This window comes from Lepisosteus oculatus, chromosome 26 (assembly GCF_040954835.1).
Source record: "Lepisosteus oculatus isolate fLepOcu1 chromosome 26, fLepOcu1.hap2, whole genome shotgun sequence".
Lineage (NCBI taxonomy): Eukaryota > Metazoa > Chordata > Actinopteri > Semionotiformes > Lepisosteidae > Lepisosteus > Lepisosteus oculatus.
In genome coordinates this window covers 7,085,482-7,104,230 of record NC_090721.1, presented here as the reverse complement: position 1 = coordinate 7,104,230, position 18,749 = coordinate 7,085,482, and the positions used below count along the sequence as shown (strand labels likewise).

At 46.0% G+C, this 18,749-nt stretch overlaps 1 protein-coding gene across 5 annotated transcripts in view; it reads left to right on the top strand.

Moving 5' to 3' along the window:
• The window catches only part of cuedc1b (CUE domain containing 1b), a 36,343-nt gene extending 18,004 nt beyond the window's left edge, over window positions 1-18,339 (top strand). For 3 of the 5 annotated variants that reach the window (XM_006641048.3, XM_015367452.2, XM_015367453.2), the window contains exons 2-11: window positions 2,496-3,357; window positions 4,853-4,980; window positions 5,774-5,900; window positions 6,576-6,792; window positions 7,372-7,443; window positions 9,291-9,380; window positions 10,265-10,355; window positions 10,805-10,863; window positions 11,238-11,307; window positions 12,370-18,339. In XM_006641048.3, coding sequence (XP_006641111.2) covers window positions 3,028-3,357; window positions 4,853-4,980; window positions 5,774-5,900; window positions 6,576-6,792; window positions 7,372-7,443; window positions 9,291-9,380; window positions 10,265-10,355; window positions 10,805-10,863; window positions 11,238-11,307; window position 12,370 — 1,185 coding nt within the window. In that variant the 5' untranslated portion in view covers window positions 2,496-3,027 and the 3' untranslated portion in view covers window positions 12,371-18,339. Of the gene's footprint in view, window positions 1-1,446; window positions 2,100-2,495; window positions 3,358-4,852; window positions 4,981-5,773; window positions 5,901-6,575; window positions 6,793-7,371; window positions 7,444-9,290; window positions 9,381-10,264; window positions 10,356-10,804; window positions 10,864-11,237; window positions 11,308-12,369 lie in introns of those variants that run through there. The other 2 variants (XM_069184205.1, XM_015367454.2) reach the window with 2 other exon arrangements.
• The last annotated feature ends 410 nt before the right edge of the window (window positions 18,340-18,749 follow it).

Here is an 18,749-nt window from a genome sequence, read left to right as displayed (position 1 = left end):
TCCTCCCAGCCTTATCTTCGCTCTTGTTTGCTGGTCTGTCTTCTGTTCCAGAGGTGATCGATCACTTAGACTGCTACCTGTCTCATGTGGATGAAATGCCGTTTTTATGACAGTTAAATATGCGTAACATTTCCACGCGTTTTCATGTTTTCTGAAGGAGCATAGCACCAGCCAGAGCAGAGAGGCCCCAGATCCTTCTGTGTACTGGGGAGGTGGGGAAGAAAGAAGGCTGTAATGTATTTCAAAATTACTGATCGATGTTTTGTACAGTATGTGGAGGGGGAGATCAATCCGATGAGGTTGGCCATTAACATTTCTACCTCTCATTAATAATGTGCTTGGTTAAACCATAAGCAAAAATGATTTAATGTGTGTCTGTGTGCAGACCGAGCTTGTGTGTGTGGTTTTTGTAAGTGTGTCTACAGGAGTTTTTTTTTCCCCGATTAATTTCATTTTTGAAAATTGGGTCTGAATGTTTGTGTACGCTGGTGAGATCTGTTCAGCAGGCTTCTTAATGTCAGTGATGAACGCCATTTGGCAGCTTTGAATACATTGAATTATTCATGAATATTACCAGAGGAAACCTTTGTGCACTAAGCTATTTGTATCGTTATAAGTGCTCATTTAAGGAATATCAGCCATGGACAATAATAGAAGTGGAAAACTTGCCCAGAGTTTTCTGTCCTTAAATTATAATGTGTTGCATTGTGTATGGCCTTTTTCTCTCACTTGCATACAACTGGAAACTCTGGTTTCTTTTAAAAATGTCTGGATGAGATCCTCAGATCAGTTAGTAACTAACTGCTGACAGAGAGCTTGTTGGGAGTAATGGGTTCTCACTGCCTGTACCTTGTACCTTGTACCTTTCACGCAGTCCCGGTATGTATGGACGCTTTTATTTTCCTAATCAAAAAATAAAAAACAAAATACAGTGGGATGAGCACAGCATGATGCAAAACAGATCTAAAAAAAGTTCTCAAAGGGGAGAGCAATTTAATATAGGCAGTATAGGACAAAAGTCTCTTTTCTGCTTTTATAACTAACAAGAAGAAAGGAGGAACAGATTCTTGCGGACTCTGCTGTTTAAATAAACTTCCTATTTTTCCACCTAAAAAAACTGAAATCAAGGTTTGAAGTAGTGAAATTAAGGTGGTCTTAAGTCCATTCCCAATGGCTTCTGTCAGAGTGATCTGGATGTTTAAAACCGCTTAAGACAATGGGTCATAATCATCTTTCTTATAGTTTTTAGCGTGAAAACTACTGCCCATAACCTGCCTGAGAGCTGCGTTTAGCTGCCACTGGCTGCTGTATGAGTGGCAGTGCCCGTCTCCTTGTCTCTGCCTGGCTGGTGTTGGCAGGAGGTTTGTTGTGCCCAGAGATCGCAATGTCTCCATGGAAACCAGGGAGCTGGGGAAGCAGGCGCTCGCGGGGCGAGGGCGTGATGGTAAACTGAGCAGACGGCACGCTCCGCCATCGAGAGCTCCGCTCCTGCTCCCGCCGAGATCAGGCAGCGGTTCCCGAGCAGCGGCCTTCGACATCAGGGCAGTTAAAGACGACAGAGTAGCTCCAGACTCAAACAAACCCTGGGGTTAAAGAAAAAAGGGCCTCCAGTCCTCTTCTGTGTAGTTTCCATTTGTTTTCTCAAGTTTGTGTTTAACTGTTGATTCTGAAGAAGCCCACAGGAGTAGGTTTGACTTTGTCAGCGTCCTCGAGGGTTCGGAGTATGTGAGTCAGGTGCCCTCCTGGTCTTCTCTGTTCAAGACTGAGAAGGTTGAGTTCCTTCGTCCTGTCTATGTAGGACATTCCTTTCAGCTCCAGAATGTCTGGTTGCTTTTTCCCTTTTATGTGCATTAACCCGAGAAGACCGCCATTCATGCAGCAGCCCCCTTCTGTCATTTTTCTGGGGCTCACTTTTCACACACCTGGGCCACGCTCGAAACCCAGCCAGCTTCGTCTGTGAAAGCTTCGCGTTTGGGACGCGAATCGCAAGTCGTCTCAAGACGAACACGAAGCCTGCCTTCGGGAGCCGGGGGTTGTCTTGCCTGCGGCGCATGTTGGTCTTCGGCGCCGTTTCTAAACGAAAGCCAAAGTTCGTTCAGGTTTGCTCGGCTTTTCTTTCAAAATTCTTTGCATCGGCTGAGCCGCATGCCTTTGTGTGAGAAGTTGTACGCCGTACCATGCTGAGGCAGCCTCCCACCTATGATTTAAGAAGTCCTCTTCTGGTTCCTGTGACAAGGGGAACCGGAGTGCAGTGCCATGGAAGAAAACGCAGTTGGCTTTGGGACAGAACCATGCAGGGATCCAGTGATCACCTACATGGTGTAAGGGTCTTAAAAGATCCTTGGCTTTTGGTCACATCAGAGCTCTTGGAAAGTCCTCAGGTAGAGGTTAAAGATGAGGCCTTTGTCTTCAGCCCTGATGCAGGTCTTTTCTGTTACAGAAAGCTCCTGCCGTGTCAGAATCTGGCTTCACCAAGGTCTTGTTTGTTTTTACAGGAGCTGGGGTGTCGGACTGAGATGGTGGGCGAGCCAGAGACGCTTCCTCGGGCCTGAAGATCTTTTCCCCTCCAAAAGCACCAGGGACGTATCCCAGAAAGCGCAGCGCTCTCCTACTAAGCGCGTGGCTGGGGAGGGGAACCGAACGGATCGAGTCAACGTCATGGAACTAGGCCGGTCACCTGCTGTGCGATATTCCCTCGGCGGGTAGAAGGAGCCTTTTTTAAGAAGGGACAAAAATTAGAGGTAGAATCCGAGGGTAAAAAAAGAGGCGCTTGTGGTTTTCCCTCGCCAGCGCGAGAGGGGAGGGAGAGAGAGCGAGCGCTCGCAGGTGTTCCCAGCGGGTGAGCAGGCCCGTGCGGCGAGGATGACGGGGTGACGGGGCCGGAGCCGGGGGGGGGGGAGACGAAGCGAGACGAGACACCAGAGGGGGAGCGAGAGAGGGCCGGGAGGACTCGGCGCCACGTTTTCGCAGGCGGCGCGCAGGAGGAGGCGGAGCAGGCGAGGGGATCTGTGGCTGACGCTGTTCAGGATGACCAGCCTGTTCCGGCGCAGCAGCAGCAGCAGCGGCGGCGGCGGCAGCGGCGGCGGGAATGGCGGGGGCTCCAGGGGCGGCGGCGCGGCGCCCGCCGGCGAGCTCAACAACAGCCGGCCCGCCCGGCAGGTCAGGCGCCTGGAGTTCAACCAGGCCATGGAGGACTTCAAGACCATGTTCCCCAGCATGGACTACGAGGTCATCGAGTGCGTCCTGCGGGCCAACAACGGCGCGGTGGATGCCACCATCGACCAGCTGCTGCAGATGAGCATCGACGGGCCTGGCTCGACGGACAGCTCCGACTCCGAGGACAGCATCCCCCCTGAGGTGAGGGAGGCCTAAAGACGGCCCGGCTTTGTTTCCGAGGACGCTGGATCGAGGAAGCTGCGTCAGAATGCGTAGGCTGCTAAGGAACAGGTACAAAGTTCAGTCCTGTCCATGCTGGACGGAAAAGAGACAGCGTTTCGGCTGATGAAGACATTTCTTTTCCTTTCAGCATGGAATGAAACTTCACCTGTTCCTTTGGTTTGGTTTCTAATTGTTTTTATTCAAAACTGTGGAACGTCCCGACTACTCCTTTTGGTTCTAAATCTTAAATTTCAAAGTTCAGGACTTATCCCAGGAGTTGGCTGTGCTGTCCATCCTACTCCTCTGAGCAGCCCATCTGTCTGTCTGTTCATTAGTTCATTCAGCAACATCAGTGTGGAACAATTCATTTTATTTGTTAGTGGTGATTCGGGGAGGTGAAATGTTTTGGTTGATGGCCTTTACAGGTTTTTTGTACACAATTTTAATTAGCCAGCTTGTTTCATGTACAATCCTGAGCAGACATGGAAAAAACTGGGTGTTATGCAGTGTAGGAATTTATGATCCTTTCCAGGAGAAATAAGTGTTTCTGTACAACCATTAAAAAACATTCACCTTTGCATTAATTATGAAAAATTACGTTGCAGAATGTAGAGAATTGATACAGAACTCGTGACTTGCGATGCTTTGAGACACAAACAGAAACAGTTGATGAGGATGATCTGGGTCTGCAATTGTGAATACCTGCAGATACAAGAATCCACTCACATAGCTCCAGCCCCTCCAACCTCTGCTTATTATGAGGTATTCTGGGATATTCTTGGAGCCTGACAACTGAACGTCACTCTAATGCAAAGCATTAAGCTCAAGTTTCATGAGCCTCCGAGTGGAGATGCGGGGCTGTTCATAATAAATTGATTTGATCGCAAGTCAGGCATAAAACTAAATTCACTTTAGATGCCAGGCATTGGTTTCGCCTCCCTGCCTTGGCCTCCAGTTTTAATGTTTGCACTGTTGACTCACTTCTGAAGGCTTTGTGTAAATAGAATGTTGTCCTCTGCCTTGATTTCACTGCAGCAGAGTGTGCAGAGATGCATGTTCCAGGTCAGCATTATAAGGCTGTAAATCGGAAGTAATCTGTTCAGGGACGGTTATCTTGTGAGCCCCTTTGGGGTCCACAAAGAAACTCAGGGGATTCCCCAGAACAGGCGAGGAACATTTCGGTCCCAAGACTCGAGTCAATCATGTCTCTTAATAGTAGAAATCAATAGCCGATGTTAACTTAGGATCTGTTTCTCTGCTGTTCCGCTTTGTGAGCTAATGTTTATCTGAACCTGGTATCTTGTTTGTAGGCTTGCAATGTGGAGTATATTCATTCTAATCCAGTTGAAGCTTCTAAAGCTCTTTCTGCCACCCAGTCTGGAGACAAGCACGCTGTGTCATCTCGTTCGATTCACTCTTCGATCCCGCCTTCATCAGACTCTTCCTCTCCTTATGTGCCTCTCATGTTTTCCAGATTCTGGAGCGCACTCTAGAGCCAGACAGCTCTGATGAGGAGCCCCCCCCAGTTTACTCCCCACCCACCTACGACATGCACATCTATGACAGGAAGTACCCTGAGGCCCCACCCACCCCACCTCCCAGGTAAACAGGAAGGGGTGGGCTTACAGCCATGAGGCGCTGAGGAGAGGGAGTTTGAAGGGCAGCTGGCAGGGAAGAAATATTAATAACTGAATAAGAGAGGTTCATTTCCAAGGCCTAGAGCAAAGAAAGAGTGGGGGCGGGAAATGAAAAAGGCTGAAACAGAGATTTAAATTTTGAACTTTATTCACTTTGCTTAATGGGCTTATTAGCCAAATCTTTGTGCAATGGTGAAGCTGCATACTGCAGAACTAGGCCATGTAAATGTTAATAATTATAACACGTACTAAAAAGACATAATAAAAATGCATTAAGGGAGCGAGTAGTAACAGAGGTTTAAAACTATATTCTAGTTCTATGCATATTTACCAAGAAATAGGTCAGTTTTGTTTATGGCACCATCTGGTGTTAGTTTGGGGCAATTACAGCTCCTGGTCTCCTGGCTGGGAGGGCCCTGTCAGTGACAGAGATAACCGCTATGAGTCACCGGACCTGACAGGTAATGAAGCTCTAGATCACACGGCTGCAGAGGAGAGCTGACCACATCTGCACTCCCCTCTCATCACTATCTGTTTCAGCAGTGGGTTCAAGGATGGGAGGGAGAAGGCAGTCTGAGAGCAGGCCCCGGCAGTGGGATTTAGGGGGAAGGCACAACCTGGGGATGAGTGGGGGTTAATTGTGCTCAAGCCCGATGCGCTCAGGGTATTGCTGGGGAGGCTTCCTCCTGCCGGCTGGGGGGCTAGGCTAGGCTGCGAGAGGTAGCGAGACCCCAGCGACGCCTTTTGCTTCCCCGCAGGTTTGACGCCCTGCCCCCTGCAGCCACGCGGCCCCAGCGCAGCTACAGGAACTGGAATCCTCCGCTGCTCGGCAACCTGCCAGACGACTTTCTGCGCATCCTTCCCCAGCAGATGGACAGTGTGCAGGTACCAGTCGTCCACGTTCCTTCACTGCTCTGCAGGGAGCAATACGCCTTTTGATGCATCAGAAGGCATTGTGGTGTACTGGCTAGGAATCTGGACCAGAGAGATGCAGATTCGAATCTCAGGTGGAGTGCTGCTATTATACCCTTAAACAAGGTATTGGATTCCTCTTGCTCCAGTAAATACCCTCTATGCCTGGGGCATCCAGAACTTCTCCTCAACTGGCGTAGTAAAATAAAAGAGAATAAAGCCAGAGACCTCCTGCAGCTGTCTTTGCATGTGCCATTCCTGATATGTGTGACTCCTTTAAATCTCTGGATCCTTCGGCCCAAATTGTCTCATTTACAAAAAACGGCTAGATGGGCTGAATGATCTCTTCTTGTTTGTTACTTCGTACCTTTTCATCTGTTGGAAAGTTGTTTCTATTTTTCCTTTCTTGTGCAAGGGGAAGCCGTCAGTAGATACTGTCGGACTACCAAGGGCAAGCTTTCCCAATTTGGGCAAAACCCTTAAAATGGATTCTGATCAGAACTAACTCAAGGGCTGGATAACTTTTCTTTTATCCAAGAGGGTTTATTTTACCAGCAGCATGCTTGGCGTTTGGCGAGTGATGCGGTGGTCAACGGTGCCAGGGGTTCGACCAGCGTTTGATCAGTTCTCATGTCTGTCCCCTCCCAGAAGTCTCAGGGGGGCCTCCCCCCGCCGGCCTCGTCATCTTCGTCGTCGTCGTCGTCGTCGGTAACGCAGCAGTTGGCGCCGGTGACCGTGGCTACAGAGCAGGAAAGGAAGCTGAAGCAGTACCTGGAGGACGAGCGCATCGCCCTCTTCCTGCAGAACGAAGAGTTCATGAGGGAGCTGCAGCGCAACCGCGAGTTCCTCATCGCGCTGGAGAGAGGTGGGGCGGGCCCCCAAGCCCAGCACTGGTTTCTGGCAGGGTGGGGGGCCACCCTGTGTAACCTGAGCCCATCAGAGCTCCATCTTGCCATGTACTGTCTTTAGGGTGTGTGGCAATAGAAAAGAGTCAGCCCAGGTGCTTGAGAGCCCTCTTTACTGATGTGAGGCAGTGGGCAACGACGGTTCAGTCTTTTTTACATCATCGCACAAGCCTTCTGCTTCAGTCTCGTCTGTCTTTCCCATCACTTCAACGTCCTGCGTAGTAAAAATGTAAAAATTCGACTTTGCAGTCAGCAGTGTCATTGCCGAATTGTCTGCTTTGATGTCTCATTAAGCTGGTGTTTTCTCGTTGCAAATTGACCAACGCTTTCGCTTTTGGCAGGACAACTCACAGCCACTTCTGCAACGTTATCGCTGGTGTCCAGTTACCCAGCTTCCGCACTCTAACGGGCGCCATTTGGGGCAGAGATCCCCGACGTAGTTGTAACCTGGTCACCAAATGAAGCCTGAAGCTGCTGACTCTGCTGCCCACTGTCTTGTTCTGTCATTGCCATCATAACATCCATTCTCTCTGTTTTAGATCGGCTGAAGTATGAATCAAAGAAATCCCGATCCAATCATTCATCAGCTAGCATGGAGAATTCCACAGCAGGTAGATATCATTTAATTCTCCAGCCCACCACCCAGCCTCGCTGCAGCTATTTTTCCAAATGAACTGCAGTGTCACGCCAGTGGCTGTAATTCCTGTGATCTTAAACACAGCACAGCTTCTGCATATGGACGTTTATTACGCATCAAGTTTCTTTATCTTGCATATTAAAAGTTAAATGATCATTGGGCCAAATTGTGCAGTGGCCTTTTTCAGAATCCAGTGCACAAATCTTAAAGAAATAAGTCACAGTAGTCTTCGTCTGATGTACCACAACCCATTTTTGTGTTCCGCCGTGTGCTAAGATTTCTTCCAAGCTTACCAATTCCCAGGCCTGTGAGGACCATCATGTGCTTGTCGTGCCGATGCAATTAGCGTGTAACCATTAAAGATTTCATACCTTTTGTGACTGTTAAGGGTTGAATAAAGGTATAGCTAAAGACTTGAAAGAGCTGGGACACAGGGTTTGCCATTGTTCATTTTGATTTCGTAGGACACCTGCATGGTCTTCTAAGAGACCTTCAGTGGGTCAAGTGTAGAACAGTTCACTAGCAAGACCTTGTTTAGAGAACTGTGCCGATTTAGTCACTGCGTTACATAAAATATTGCCACTTTGCAAATAGGTCCAGAGAAAAGTCACCAAATTACATGAATTGAAGCTTTGTAGTCTCGCAAAGAATTCAACAATTCAGATTTAAAATTCTCAGTGCTTTTCGTTAGGACGAGCAAGGAAACATGAAATAGAGGACACAGACGCAGAACGCATTTAAATCTGAGGACAGGAGACACTTCTTAACCAAAAGGGCAATGTGTGGGACAGGCTTTCCCAGCCTTGTTGTTGAAGTTGATACCTTGGCTTCCTTCAAGAAAACACTAGTGGATAAAGTCATTAGATCTGAGGGATATTAATGATGGGTTGGAAGGCCTCCTCTCTTTGTAACCTTTATGATCCAAGATCATGCTGCTTGGCAAGGAGACCCATGCAGTAGGAGGGTATTTCATGTTCACACTGAAGTTGGTTCATATATGGTCTCAAAGGCATCTCACGGCTGCGAAGCACCATTAGGAATTTGTTGCAAACTTTTGCAAAGGCCCCACCTTCGTGCATCTTCCCCTTGACCCCCTCTTCACCCTTGTAGCGGCTCCCTGATTCATTCCTTGCAGAGACAGGGGGTCCTATGCCTCATCCTTAGGGTCAGGTTGCTAATTCCTTAGACTAGTGAGTTCTGCCATATAAAGAGGAAGAGTCTGAATTATGTCTGTAACACAGACTGTGTAGCATACCATGGTACTGTTGAATCAGAAGTAAAAACAGTACATAGAGCATAGGTAACTTTATATGATGTATTTTACAAAGTTAACAACCATAAATGCTGAGCAAGCTCAATAAACACGGCCCTGAATTGCTAAATCTTTAAGCCTGTGAACTTCTCATTTAAAGATATTCAAACCAGGCTCTCATTATGCACTCTTTTACAGCCTTCGTTTTCAGTGTCCTGATAATGTACTGGGTTATAAAATCACTTCAGCTGGAGAATGTCTGATCGGGGGAGCAACTCCATCTGGATTCTTATTGGCAATACCGTCTCGGCAGACCAAAAGTTCGCTCAGAGGAGGAAAATGCATATCTGCACCACTTATACTCTGTCCAGCATCAGATCACCAGTTCTATAACTGACTCCAGTGGGAGCTATTATGACATCATAATGACCCTGCACTCAGCACCTGGGTTACATCTCCTGCTGCCTGCAGCCACACATGGGCAGTTAAAGCTAGAAATGCACCTGACGTAGTCCAGGCCTGTGTGTCTGTTAGCCCATTTCTGTGTCACATTAGTGTGTTTGTTGCAGGTGATCTTTGTGCCTCGGGATCCGGGGAGGCCTGTACTGCCGTCTCGGATGATGCCTTGTTCCGAGATAAGCTCAAGCACATGGGAAAATGTAAGTGTCCTCTTTTTTGGGTCTGGAGACTGAATACATTCCTTTTCTATTTCTGCTTATCCTAGAGTCCCCTGGGCATGTCATTCTGGTTGTGAATCATTTGCTAGCGAGAGGTTGCCTACACTGGTTTAGTTTTCCTTTCTTGCTTTTGTTATATATGTATTTGGTCAAATGCGAGTTGCATCGGCAAGAGGCTGAAAAGGACAGAAGTCAAGGTTTCAAGAGGGATTGTGTACCCCACAGCAGGAAAGCAGTATCCAGTTTGTGTTGTGCTTTTAAATTCAGCCTTTCTTGACCCGTAAGGTACTGCACTGCGTATCTCCTGTGTCATCATGAGTAGAAACGTGTGGACAAGCACTCGGCACATTTACAGGATACACTCGCAGGTCATACAAGAAGGAGATGTAGGGGTGCCGGAAGTTAATTTTGGGGTTCAGTGAATTTCAAAATCAGTTTTATTTCAAAAGGCCTCCCAGAGAGTTTAGCAGAGAGACCCTGTCATTCTCTCAGAGACCACCTCTGAAAGCGTAGGCCATTTCCTTTGGTGCTTTGTATAACACGGATACAGCATGAGGGGGCTCCTGTGTTACCGTGAACATTGTTTTACAGGAGACACATACAGAATCGATAGATCTGGACATTGAAAACATCACAAGTCCAGCTGTCAAACATGTTTAGCCTAAATACAGAGCAATCAAAGCCAGAGTCGCTAGAGGTGTCCTGCCTGCCAACTCTCTTAAACACAAGAGCTGAGCATGACCGAATTCTACAGAGACAATGATACTGCCTGTGCCTTCAGGATAGTCTGCAATTAGGAGAGGTCTGTTTGGTCCTGTTCCGTCATTGCCTCCAAGTTGTGTCTGACCGAATGCTGTGCTCTGCAGCTACCAGGAAGAAGCTTTTTGAAATCGCGAGGGCTTTCTCCGAGAAGACCAAAAGGAGGAAGACAAAGAGAAGAACTCTGAAACACCAGTCGTATCCTTGTTCCTTCCTCTCCTCGGGCTGGACCGGGGCTTCCTGAAACTTGCCTTTGAGAGTGATGGTCCGCTGAAAGAGTTCTACCTGCCCAGATGTTGCAGCCCAGGTCTGGTTGACATTATAGTTATAGAACACATAGCCACTGTATGGATGTATGGATGTATGGATGCAGTAGACTTCACTGAAGAGATATAGGTTTGCTTGGCTGAAACCATATCAGATACATCACATCACATTTTCTTAGGCTCTCAGCCGATCTTAACATTATTGTTATAATCTGGGAGCATCAGGACCTCCAAAAGTGCTTCCAAGCCCATTGTGTTTTTTTTGGAAGTCCAGTCACAGTATTGCATATTGACACACTTGAAATGGCCTTTGTTTATACCAGGAAATGTTCAGCAGTCAGTTGTCTTGACTTTGTTTTTGTCTTTAACCGCCTCTCTCAGGCTGGGCACGGCAGCCTCCACTGCAAACCTTTTAGACGACGTTGAAGGAAACTCCTGTGGTAAAATGCTGAGCTACGGCTCTTTTAAACCGCTTCTATCGCCATCGTGGTAATCCTGAAAGCAAAAACAGTCAACGAAGTGTTGCCGACATATTACAATTATTTAAAGCATTCTTTATAGTTTGTGCAAGGGGCAGTTCATGCAGCGCTATCTGTTCGTAAGGTTTAATCTGAAATAGGATACAAGGAGAAAATGGGGGGGAAATATGAACTTGGTACATGTTTGAACTCAGTGCGATTTACATTGTTTAAAGCTAAACCCAGAGTGTAGCACTACAATACTATACCACTGTGCCCCAGGAGGCCAGCAGAGCTAAGTGTTCGTCTGCAGGTCCCAGTTTAACCCGAACACCCCGTCTCTGTCTCTGTCCCAGAAGAAGAGGGCCAGCAAAGACGTCAAGTCGCTCAGGAAGAGGAGCAGCTTCACAAGGAAGCATTGTCATGGTGAGACAGAGCTCAGATTCCTTGATCCATCTGCAGCGATTGCACCGATTCATCACTGGCTCCTTGAGATCCACTGTGAGGATCGGGTGACCCATTTCAGTCAATTTTACGTGGTTAATCTGTGGCGCCATGATGTTGATTAGCACACACACACACACAGTTCATCACTCTGGACTGTAGGATGGGCTTGACAGTGAACACATTTGGGAAAAGGTATGCCCGCTACTGCATTAAACCAATTTCTACGTTTAACAGTTATCAGCAGCTACTATATATCGCCCTGCAACTCGCAACTGGCAGCCCGCTGCAGCTCAGCAGGTGTGAGCCTGGTCAGTACCTGGATGGGAGACCTCCTGGGAAAGCTAAGGTTGCTGCTGGAAGAGGTGTTAGTGGGGCCAGTAGGTCACCCTGCAGTCTGAGTGGGTCCTAATGCCCCAGTATAGTGACAGGCGGTAAAAAATGGCGCCATCTTTCAAGTGAGATGTAAAACCGAGGTCCTGACTCTCCATGGCCATTAAAAATCCCAGGGAATTTCTCAAAAAGAGTAGGGGTGTTCACCCTGGCCAACTTCCTCCCTGGCCTTTACCAGCTATGGCCTCCTAATAATCTCCTTGTCTGAACTGGTTTCGTTACTGTTTTCCACCCCACTGTTAGTTGGTGTGTGGTGAGCGTACTGGTGCTCTCTGACTGTCTTCGCCTCGTCCAGGTGTGGAGTCCAGAGGGAACTGAACTGTGGCTTTGAAGCTCTTTTGCACTTTGTTGAAGGTTTTTTTTGTATAAAATCTGAAACTTACATGCAAAACTAGTGGAATGACCATACAACAGCTCAGTAAATAGGCAGCATTAGAGGTAAAAGTAAAGTGTTGTTACACTTCTTTGCTTCATGGTGCGTTTTCAAAGGAATGAGTAAAGCACCCCTTTGTACAGTAGAGAGCGACCAGTGCTGTATTTAAATGCCGCGGTGGGGAAGTGGGCCCTGTTCTGAAAGATCTACTGGTTGTAGTTGCATTAGGCTCTGCTCGTCTGGCTGACCCAGGTTCTTCCTGTGCTTATTGCTTTCAGATCTTTCCTGACCTGGCCACTTCAGGGTTTCCATGGTGACAGCAAAATGACCCATGGGCGGTGACATGGCAGCTCACTTGCCTCCTCCTCCTGTATGCTGGCCAGCCAATCGTGGGCAACCTCATGGGAATATATACCCTTCCTACCACACCTACAGTGGAAGGAACACCACAGCCCCCTGCACTGAGCTAGCAGAGCATCTCTCTGGTTCTGGACTAATACCTTCATTTTCTTTTTTTATGCTTTAAATCCTCTTTGATTTTGAAATATAAATCAAGCAAACCCCTTTACCATGTCATAGAATTGTTTTCAATGTTATTACCCTATATTTAAACACCAGAAAGGCTCTACAGGAATCTGCCTGGATGTTACTGGGATAGCCTTAATCCTTGGCTATCTGGGGAGATAACCAGATGCCCAAGTTAATGAGACAGTAAATTCTCATTGTTTGTAATCAAATGCATGCAGCCATGCACTCTGCATCAGTGCTGAAACTCGCACAAGAGTTTGTGAAATTCAGTGAGGTTCCACTAATCTTTTGTCTGGCTTTTAACATTGTGAAGATGGACTGATTCCGATGGCAAAACTGGGGAGATACTGACTTTGTTGGAGCCAGACACTGTCTACACACAGGTGAAAATTCTTCCCAACTCCTGATGTGCCACTGTACTGCAGGTGCTGTTCTGAATCTAATTTTAATAACAAAATGACATCTGGCAGGTCAGAGAGTGGAGCCTGCTTAGAAGTATCTTGAGATGCCATACACCTGTTTGCAATGTACATTAAAATTCCAGCATAGCTGAAGCTCTCTCATGTTTAGGGGAAATTGTGTTTCCATCGGTCCGTGTAAGTTTCATTAATCTACACTTTTGACATATTTCTGCAGGCTGGTCCCAGGTTCCCGTCCAGCACTCTAAATAACACTCGTTGAACTCAACATATTCAGATGAAATAGCATTGTCATATCCTCAATATTCCTGGACTGTTGTTAAGTGTAGCTTTCATATCATTAAAACAACATTATCACCAGAGAGAGATGTTCCATTAGACAGAAGCAAGTATTTTTATTGTTGTTAGAATTGTAATTACTAGGTATATTTTTAGCTCAAAGCCAGTAATACTAGTAACTGACAGCTGTGCATTTTCTGTAGTCGAACAAAGAATTTCTCAGCTGAAAATGAGAAGACAGGAGAAAGCTTTCCAATCTTTGAACCATGCCTCTGTGAGGACTGCAGTGTGAATATGAATAAGATACAGTTTGATGTATCTGCAAAACCAGGGAGTGTCGCTTAAAAAATGGCTTTTGAATGCGACACTGTATAGGAAGGAGCTGGATTCATGTGGCAGAATGTGGCACCCCTCTCCCCCACCATCCTAAAGAAAGAGGAATGAAGTGAAAATATAAAAAAATATATTGCTGCCTTATTTTCACTGCAGACTCTTTAAGGCACTGAATGCACAGGATGGTGATTGTGTGTGTGCAGCGCAGTACCAAGCACACCAAACAGACTCTGATGCAGCAGGTTCTCTTGTAGAGAGCCTGAAATTCATACCCCATAAGTGGATGTGCTGGGAGGTGACAGGACTGTTCCACTGTGTGTGCAGAGGCTAGGGCCCAGCACCATACTGGAATGAGGCTTTCATACTGGCCACCAGCATAATGATATATCGTAGAGCTCTTATGCATTGCTGTTACAAGCTGGAAAGAAGCACACTACAGTGTGCAATGCCTCTGTAGCTCTAGTCGGGTGGCATGCAGTGGAGCTCTGCCTTCTTTCTGCACTGTGGTATGCTAAACCCTGAGAAACAAAGTCGTGTGCCTCTGGCCCCCAGCATGCAGAGGCATTACTGTGCAGTACCGTGTGCCCAATCCCTCAAACCCAAAGCTACAGTCACTCCGGTCATCAGGACTGGTTCTTTGCACTTTGCAATTTGTGTGCCGAAAACATTCATATCACTGGCACAGGAAAGGCGATGAAATGGGGCCAGTTGGAAGAGCAGGCAGTCAGGTTCTCTTAAGCAGGCACAACTACCTCCTAGCTGCCGGGTGCTTGCAAAGCCATCCAGAAAGCTTTTTTTATTCCAGCTTTTTTTGGGGACACACCTAACCAAAAGAGCAGATATTAATGGGTCTGCCGTTTGTTGCTGGATCTCCTTCTTCAGAATAATACCAGGGTCAGCCTATCATAGATTTCTCTGTCCCTGGGAAGGTTACATCGATAGCTTCTCATTTCTGGTTGCCGTTTTAGTTTTTGGCTTGAGAAATTGGTGGAAACCTTTGCCAATTTGAGATGTGTTTGGTTGCCTTTTGTAGAGTACGCCGAGGTGCTGAATGACTGCTTATTTTTTACATCTTCCAGAATGAGTCAGTGATTTCTGATACCAGACCCCTCTCATCACAGGATGTCCTTAATGGTGCTGACTCCTCACCTGAAGCTGGGTCTTTTCTGCTCTATCTCAGGTGATGGGGAAAATGTCTTCCATATCAAAGACATTCACCACAACTCAGCTACGAAATCACAGGTGGCACAGGGCAGCACATCACACGTCCTGTACAGTCTTCAAAAGATTTGTCTGTTGTCTGTGTGAGGGCATGTATGTATTTTGTCAGCTGGTAACAGCAAAAGTGGAGCTGATCTTCAGCATCTTCTGTTTATTACTCTTATTCTGTAGCCCAGATTGTGATCTTGAAGTCAGGGGCCTGTTTGTATCTGCCCTGTCAAGTGAATTGGATCTAGATTGACCTGTCACACTATTCTGATGGCTGAGAACTTTTTTATTCATGTAAAAACAGCTCTGTAAATGGACACTATTACTATTCGCTGTCCCAAGTGTTAATACTGAGACAACTGTATCTAATGTGTTGTGATAAGCTTCCTTTAATTGTTTAAACAATTGTTAGTACTTTGTATACTGAGTTTAAAGGTACACAGTTCTTATATTACTACTTCACCATGGGATGAGTGTGAACTTTATTTTTTAACAGCCCACACCTTTTTCCCCCCCAACACACAGGCAGAAGATAAATTTTAAGTACGGTTCTTACTGTACCAACCAGTCCCAGTGTCCATTGTGTACTGCATTTCTGGAAAAATGGCATCAGACCAGTAGAGACTTTGTGCCGATTTTAACATGCAGAACAGACACTCTGGAAACAGGGGCTGCAATGTTTCTTTGGACCTGGGATAAATTACTAAAGTAGTCTCTGCAGTTCCTGTGATCAGACCCAATATTTTTATTTTAATTAAATTGAATTAAATGAGCCGAACAACCGGTCTCTCATTTGAACCGATTCTGGTATTACGCTGACATCCGAGGATATGGCGTTCGGTACCAGTTCAGATACTGCATGCATGTCTGCTCGTGAGTGATTCTTTTTAACAGTCTCAAACAGCTCTACAGTGGTCATTTTCGTCGATGGGCTGAAACCCTAGCAAATTCCATTCAGTTAAAAAAAAAAACATTTGCAAGTGCATCCTTTGAGTTTGGGAATTCTGTGTGGATTGTGCAATACCAGCAACAAGTATGATTGCTTAATGGTACTGCTTTGTGGAACAGCAGAGCCACATCTTAAATCTTATGGGCTACTTCAGCTGTTCAGCCTGGGTTTGCATGGAAAACACACATGCAGTTTTTATGTGAATCCTGTAGTGGGCAGCATTAACAAAGACTTGCCTGCATGCACAGGGTTTTTATATTACGATAGGACTAATTAGCCACCATGCAACATTGTAGGTAAATGTATCCTCTCAGGGAATTTCTCTCTCCTTTGTTGGTAAAGGTTTTGTTCACCATCGGGTACAAGCAGCACAAGGACATAAATATAAGCCACCAACCTGGAATGTCCACATGGCAAAACTTAAGAAAATACATTTTGTACAGCACCTGCTCTGCTCAGGATGGAGCTGTGTGAATTTGTCAAGCTCGGTCTCCATTTTTCAGCTAGCGTGTAGAGGCATAAACTACTACATCCAGTTTGAATGGACTGAACACCACAATGTAGGTTTCACCCAGCTACACTGTCCAGCATTGTTGGTTTAAATCAGTTACACCTATCCATGTCCAATTGAAACTCAAGAGCTCAGTTCCAGCTATAGATTCGTTTGTACTGCATAGCATGGATGTATACAAGCCAACAGGACCACCACTAGCCTGTGTAGCACGCAGTAATGCATCATCTAAATCGGGCATTCTCAGCCCCTGACTTGGAGCTGGGGATCCCTATATCTGATTTTTGTTCCAAATGACTCAATCACTGGTGCCAATTCACCTTTCATTGAGCTACTCGCTCATTAAGCCCCATTTACTTCTCTACTCCATCCTTGGTTTTCAAAATACTGTGCATACTCTAGCGTTACTGTCCCAGCACGAATTAGTCCACGATATTTGTGCCGTTTGCAGTGCTCCAGTTGGATACTTTTCAGGTAGCACGCCATGGTATCAATGCTGGGCTGTTCTGCCATTTCAAAACCCTTTAAACTTTTTTTAGGCCCGAAAGCCAGTTTAAAAATGGGTCACTGTGGCAGATCCACCCTTTGAAGTTAGCGCAACACAGTAAAAACCCTAACGAAAGAAATTAATCCAGGGAACCAGCCCGATTTTACGCTCACTTCCCTATCTTATATAAACCTAACTTCGAAGTTACTGTTTTTTTTAACGTAATATAATAGAAATCCTAGGTGTACCCTAAACCAGTAGCAGTGGGAAATTCCCTCAGTCGGTCGATTCCGTTTGGCCGGGGACGCTATTTAACCGTCTTCCTTCTTACCTGCGACCCGACACGGAAAGCGACCGAAACTGCTACTGTTTAAACTTGTTTATTCCCTCATTGGAGTATTTCGGACTCCTTAAGAATCCTCCTAAAAAAACTCTAGCTCTCCCTGGGATATTTAAAACTCACAGCCCCTTTTCCAGGTGACAGTGAGGGTCATGTAGACGAGGCTGGATCGCCAGTCAATCCTTATATAGGGATCTGGCGTTCGCAGGTGCAGGCGGTTTGCCGATTTCCTCGGGAGAATGAAAGGTATGCATTTCTATCATTGGTGCTCCGTCGCCGTCTGGCGGCTTAGACCTGGTTGTTCAGCTCAAATTCGACCCCTATGCTACAGCCCCAGAAAACGGAACAAAAAAAAAAAAAAACAGATACAGGCATCCACCAGGAACAGGGTTGGGAGTCACTGTTCTAAACAGAGGTTGTCTTTACTGACCACTTTTATGCCGTATAGTATAGTCCGTGAAAACAAGACTGGTTTGATTGGGGGGTCATCATTTCTTACAACTGAACAGAATAACTAATGAATCCAGGTGTTTGTGCTGGAGTTCAGGCTGGAGGTGATCCTGGGACATGGCCTGTGAAATCCCTTGGTTGACGATGACCACTTCAGTTAAACCTCAGACACGGGTCAGGTACACTCATTAAGTGGATAGATCCCCTGGCACAGCAAGCAGTGCGTTTCAACTCCAAAAACCTCCTATTTATCTTTGCGCTTCATGTGACTGGAGCTCTCTCTGCTGGTGGGGTTGATTTCTGAATGTACTGATAATAGATTAAGCCAGTTTAGCATCTTGCCACAGACAGAACGCTTGTTTACAGTCGAAATGGCAACCAGAAGGGTGTTCTCAGCGAGTTTGTTTTTAAGCATTTACTCAAGAACTGACGAGACTGCAACCATGAAAAAAGTGGGAGACTATAGATTGTTTTTTTTACAAAACTGGAATTAGAAATTATAATTAGAAAAAAAAATCGTTTTGAAGAAGATGCAGAGATTTAATGCCTAAACTTATTTCCTGGATGAAATAAATGAGACAGAATTAAAACATTTTAATTTCCTATAACGTCTCCAAAAAAAAATGTGTGTGAAGGTTCTGTGTGTGATTGTTGTACTTTCATGATTATTTTCAGATCTGATCTTTCTTACACTTAAAAGATGTTTATTAGCTATTGATATAATAAAGTTGTGTTGTACCCTCCTCAGTGGTTACCTTATTTATCACTAACTTATCCAGCCTCATAGACCCATCTGTTCTGTTCACTGGAATATGAAGTCATGCGCTTCAGTTGTGGCTGATTCATCAGTTTCAGCACAGGGTGAAGTGCTGGCTCTCCAAATAGTACTGCAGAAAGGGTAAAAATAGCAACAAGACTTTTTGCAATTCAGATTCAGCACAAATGACAAGGCACTGCACATTGGAGCCACTAAGTGGCGCTGTGCCCTAAAGTTAAAAACTGGCCAACGCTAGGACCTGCATGCCTTTGGCCCAGTAGAAAGCATGGAGTACTGCTGAGGTATTGCGGTGTATGAATTTTCAGGGAAAATAAATCCGTGCTGAAAGCAGATCATTGGCTTTAGTTTTTAAACAGGATACAGTCCTGGATCGGG